Below are 6000 nucleotides of genomic sequence, written 5' to 3'. Positions count from 1 at the left end.
CTATTGTCTCAAATTTGTGCCAAACATCTCATTTATGTAATAAGCATTCTATAAATAAAACAGTTTCGTCAGTACCTTCCTTGTTGTCTTTATCTTATGATGCACTACATGTAAACACTAATGATGCTTGTGAGCCTAACAATATTAGTCAGCCTTTGGTTAATAATAAACCTTGTGTTTTTCAAGTCAGTAATGATAAAGAAAATCACTTATCCCTTTGGCATAACAGACTACGACATCCACATGCTGAAACAATACACAAAATCTTGTCCCATTTTCAGCAAGCTTCTGCTGGCATTATGTCTCAATTACCATTTTGTGATGCATGTAAAATAGGTAAACTTCATAGAAATAACTTCCCAATGTCTCACTCTATAGCATCACATCCATTTGATATTGTTCATAGTGATGTTTGGGGACCATCTCCAGTTGCTTCCTTAGAAGGATATATATATTATATTCATTTTATTGATGACTATAGTCGCTTCACTTGGTTGTTCCCTTTAAGAACAAAAGCTGAAGTTCAATCTGTTTTCATTAAATTCCATCACCTGGTCGAAAGGCAGTTTAATTGCAAGCTCAAATGCTTGCAATCAGACCAAGGAGGAAAGTATAAAGGCTTAATTTCTTATCTCACTACTGCTGGTATACAGTTTAGGCATTCATGTGCATATGTTCACCAACAAAATGGGAGAAGTGAGAGAAAACATCGGCACATTGCTGAAACTGGTCTTACTTTGTTAGCTCATGCATCCATGCCTTTGCATTATTGGTGGTGTGCATTTGATACTGTAGTGTTTCTTATAAATAGGATGCCTACTACTGTGTTGAAATTTCTGACACCATATGAAGTCTTGTTTGAAACAAAACCATTTTACTCCTCTCTTAAAGCAATAAACTGATCAGCAACAAACACCAACTTCAAATCAATAAACTGATTAGTAACTAACACCACAGCAATTGATACTTATTGCAACATCTCATTGCAACATTATCAGCAACTAATGCCAATTTTAAAACAATAAACTGATCAGCAACAAACACCAACTTCAAATCAACAAACTGATCAGCAACTAACACCAACACCAACTTCAAATCAATAAACTGATCGACAGTAACTAACACCAACACCAACTTCAAATCAATAAACTGATCAGTAGCAACTAACACCAACACCAACTTCAAATCAATAAACTAATCAGCAACTAACACCTGATTAGCAACTAACACCAATTTCAAATCAATAAATTGATCAGCAACTAACATCAACTTCAAATCAATAAACTGATCAGCAACTAACATCACCTTCAAATCAATAAACTGTTGCTCAGAGCCACTTATTCTCAAGCCAGTGAATAAAAGATCTCAACAACAACTAAGTTTTCAATTCTACTGCAACCACTGTCAGCTTACCTTTTAAGTCTTGAAATTGAGAAATAGAGAGAGCCTTTGTCAAAACATCAGCTATTTGTAGCTTAGAAGGAACATATTGCACCAGGACTCTCTTGGCTAACACTTGATCCCTTATATAGTGTGCATCTATTTCTATATGCTTTGTTCTAGCATGAAATATAGGATTAAATGCTAAAGCTCCTGCACTTACATTATCACACCAAATTATAGGAATGGAGCTGATTTTTACACCTAATTCAGAGAATAGACTATCCAGCCATGCCAACTCAGTTGCTGTTTGTGCTAAAGCCCTATATTCAGCTTCAGTAGATGAGAGTGCAACCACCTTTTGCTTGCGGGAACTCCATTGAACTAGGTTAGGTCCAAGATACACACAATACCTGCTTGTGGGCAAGGATGGGCATCTTGCATTTTTGTCTTGACAAGTAAATCTGTTATGTATTTGGACTGCCTCAAGTGAATTCCTGCATCAGTCTTGGTAGCTTCTAATCCCAAGAAATAAGTAACTAATCCCAAGGTTTTTAACACAAATTGGTTGTTTAAGTCATGAACCAACTTGGTAATGGAGGAGTTCTTGGATTCGGTAATCAAGATGCCATCTACATAGATGAGTACATACAAAATCTGACTTGTATCCTTAAGAATAAACAAACTAGAATCAGAAACTGAATTTTGGAAACCTTTCTCTAGCAATGCTTGCTTTAATCTATCAAACCGGGCCCAGGTTTGATAACCAGGCTAAAAGTTTCAAAATAATCTAGTCCGGGGGTTTGTTGGAATCCTTTGGCTACCAATCTAGCTTTATATTTTTGCAAAGTACCATCAGCATTGAATTTGGTTCTAAAGACCTACTTGTTACCAACTATGTTCATGTCACATGTTTTAGGAATCAAAGTCCAAGTATTGTTCCTTATAAGTGCATCAAATTCATCTTGCATAACATTCTTCTAGTTAACATTAGCCAAAGCTTCAGGTATAGTGGCAGGTTCTGGTTGTATGATGGTTGAGGATTTAGAGGACATGAGGACTGTTGTAGTTTGACCAGTAGACTTAGCTCGAGTTATCATGGGATGAGTGTTGAGAGGTTGTTTCTGGTTGTGTTGATATTGTTGTGTGTGTGTAAATGCTAAGGTTGTAGAACCTGGTTGTTGTTATGTGTGTGTAGATGCTAAGGTTGTAGAACCTGGTTGTTGTTGTAGGTTGTGATTTGATGTGTTAGAACCTGGTTGTTGTTGTGTGTGTGTAGATGCTAAGGTTGTAGAACCTGGTTGTTGTTGTAGGTTATGATCTGATGTGTTTTGTAACAATGTGGATGGTGGAACTTGAAGTCGTGATGGTGTTAAATCAACCACAAGTGGGCAAAAGGGCAACGACTCTAGACTGGTTGGATGAGTTTTTAAAGAGCTATCTGGTTTATAATTGGTCAAATCAACAAATACTAAATAATTATTTTGAGTTTCAGGAACAAACCTGCTTGGGGAGGATTCTGATATGTGAAAACTGAAAGGTTCTTGTGAGTTTAGTGAATCAGATTCACCAGAAAAAGGTAAGGCAGATTTAGGAGACTGAAATGTGGGTGGATTTTAGGGAACAGATAGAGAAGGAGATTGAGAAGTAGTTAGATCATGAGACTCAGAGTTTTGTGGTGAGCAGATGATAGTGTTTGAGGTTTCTGGTTTGTCGAAATCAGTATTGCAAGGAGCAGTTATAGAGCAGCCATTATGCAAGCGAGTTCTTCTGCTGGAGCTATGATCAGTTGCAAATTTCTCAAAGATAAATGGAAGACTGGAGGTTGGAATTTCAGGACTAGTACTGGTTAAACTTACTTGTTCAATAGGTGAATTTGACTCAAGAGAGTTGGAACCGAAACCTTTTTGAAAAGGAAACTCTGACTCATTAAAATGGACATTAGAGGTGATAAACATTTTACCTTCAGAATTGATACACTTATAACCTTTGTGAATAAGACTATAACCAACAAACACGCATTTGGAGGAATGAAAACTAAGTTTATGTTTGTTAAAGCCTTTAAGATAAGGGAAGCAAGTACAACCAAAAGTTTTAAGAGAGGAGTAAAATGGTTTTGTTTCAAACAAGACTTCATATGGTGTTAGAAATTTCAACACAGCAGTAGGCATCCTATTTATAAGAAACACAGCAGTATCTAATGCACACCACCAATAATGCAAAGGCATGGATGCATGAGCTAACAAATAAGATAATGTTGCAATGAGATGTTGCAATGAGTATCAATTGTTGTGGTGTTAGTTACTGATCAGTTTATTGATTTGAAGTTGGTGTTTGTTGTTGATCAGTTTATTGTTTTGAAGATGGTGTTTATCTGGTTTGAAGTTGGTGTCAGTTACTGATAATGATGAAATGAATATCAGTTGCTGTTGTTGAAGTTAGTATCAGGTTGTTGAAATGAATATCAGTTGATGTTGTTGAAGATAGTATTAGTTGCTGTTTGAAGTTGGTGTCAGTTGCTGATTGTTGAAATTAGTATCAGTTGCTGTAGAGATAGGTCTAAGCATGAGTTTAACTGGTTTTAAAGTTTTAATCAGTTGTTGAAGATATAATCAGCTCAGTTGGGTTCAGTTCACTGTAATTCACTTCAGTTCACTGATTGAGTTATAATTGGCTTAGTTGGTTTTAGTTCAGCAGTTTGCTTAGCTATGCTTGAAGCTCAGCTCAGTAGTTTTTTTTTTTTTTTTTGGTTGGGTTCAATTCAATGTGATTCACTTGGCAGACTGTGTATTGGTTTCAGTTCAGCAGTTTGCTTAGCTTTACTTGCAACTCAGCTCAGTTTTGTTTGTAACTCAATTGGGTTCAGTTCACTGTGATTCATTCTACAATCCGCATATTTGTAGCCTTTATGCTGGATCATGAGTTTAGTTCAGATCATAACTTATGTCTCTGGGAATCAGAGAAAGATTGTTTTAGTTAAAACACAACAGATTTTTTTTACAGAATGAGTTTTCTGCAGTAGCAACTACAAAGCAGCAGTTAAAATGCAGCAGGATTGTTTCAGCTAAAATGTAGCAGATTTTTTTTTTTTTTTTGCAGATTGTGAAGAATGTTGTTATGTATTGAAATAGCATGAGAAGTTGGATTCAAAGTAGTTTGGTTTGAGGGAGCATGTTGACCAAGGTTGACTGGCGTGCTGTCGTAGGTACCCAGAATTAAAACCTTCCGAACCTAACTACTGAACTGTAAATAGGGTAAGCAAGGGTCGATCCCAAGAAGAGTGTCTAGCCGAATTTTCTTTGATGTGAAAAAGGCTGGGGGGCTTGTGTAAAAACAGAAAACAATCTCAGCAAAAACANTAGCAGGACTGTTCTGGAAGCTTTGTCCTTTACAGTGCAAGAATCAGAATCAAACTCAACAACTACATTGTTATCTTTGGTAAGTTTGGAAATACTAAGCAAGTTTTTTGTAATTCTAGGAACACAAAGCACATTCTTTAAGTAAACACATTTAGATTTCAAAGAACTAGGAATGAAAGAAAAACCAATATGAGAGATGTCTAGAGACTCACCGTTGCCTACTTATAGTTGATCATTACCATCATAACTTCGGCTAGTTGTTAACTGGTTTGGATCTGATGCAACATGATCTGTTGCACCAGAATCCATATATCATGCTGGGTCAGGAGGTGTGTTGGAGTTGATGGTGGTGTGATAAACAGGTGTAGGTGAGTGAGCAGCAAAATAAGCTTGACTTGAAGGTTGCATTCGTGGATTGGAAACCTAGAAGCCTGGCTGATGGTTTGAGTAGGAAGAGTACTTTTGCTGGTCAATGAATTGATGCTTTGGAGATTGTGAATTATTACTCCCATGTTGTTGTGGATAAGAACCATACTGGTGATTCCTAGTACCAAAGGTGTTTCCAGAGGAATTAACACCAATGCAATCATGTTGAGAAAATCCAGAAACTGGACCACCACTAGAATAACCAGAAACTAGACCACCACCAGAGTAACCAAGAATTGAACCACCACCAGAATAACCTACTGAAGCACCACTAGAATAACCAGAAACTGGACCACTACCAGAATAACTAGAGCCTAGAGCACCACCAAAATAACCTGAACTATTAAACTGAAATGCAGAGCCATTATAATTGGAGTTGTACCGATGATAGCACTGAATGGCCGTATGGCCCATTTTACCACATACTTGACAAATCGGTTTACCTCTACCATTGTTCCTGCCCCTTCCTCTGCCATTACTAATGTAGCCAAAAGGTCTATAGGAAGGAACATTGTACTGACCAAACTGATTCATAGCTTCGGGTAAGTAATGAGGAGTGTTTTGATTTGGCAACAAACCACCAGCAGACTAAGGTATAGTGGGATGATTTTGGGAAGGCATAGGCAGAGCATTCTGTTGTGGGATCAAATTTCCAGACCCAACACTTCTAGCAGAACCTTCAGTAGAAATCATGGAAGCTGATGTAGAGTTAGAGATCTGAGCCTTGTTCATGTTGGAACTGAGTGCCGCCACATTGACTGAGCAGTTTGGAAAGTCAAGAGAATTAAACTTCTCAAGTCTCAATTCATACTTTTACAACAGAAACTGAGCTTCT

At 37.2% G+C, this 6000-nt stretch overlaps 1 protein-coding gene across 1 annotated transcript; it reads right to left on the bottom strand.

The window, feature by feature from the left end:
- Nucleotides 1-5162: 5162 nt before the first annotated feature.
- LOC116144597 (loricrin-like) lies at nt 5163-5699 on the bottom strand. Its single transcript, XM_031430040.1, has one exon. The coding sequence runs from the start codon at nt 5697-5699 to the stop codon at nt 5163-5165; it is 537 nt and encodes a 178-aa protein (XP_031285900.1).
- Nucleotides 5700-6000: the final 301 nt, after the last annotated feature.

This window comes from Pistacia vera, unplaced genomic scaffold (assembly GCF_008641045.1).
Source record: "Pistacia vera cultivar Batoury unplaced genomic scaffold, PisVer_v2 Contig449, whole genome shotgun sequence".
Taxonomy (NCBI): Eukaryota; Viridiplantae; Streptophyta; class Magnoliopsida; order Sapindales; family Anacardiaceae; genus Pistacia; species Pistacia vera.
This window is presented reverse-complemented; position numbering and strand designations above follow the sequence as displayed.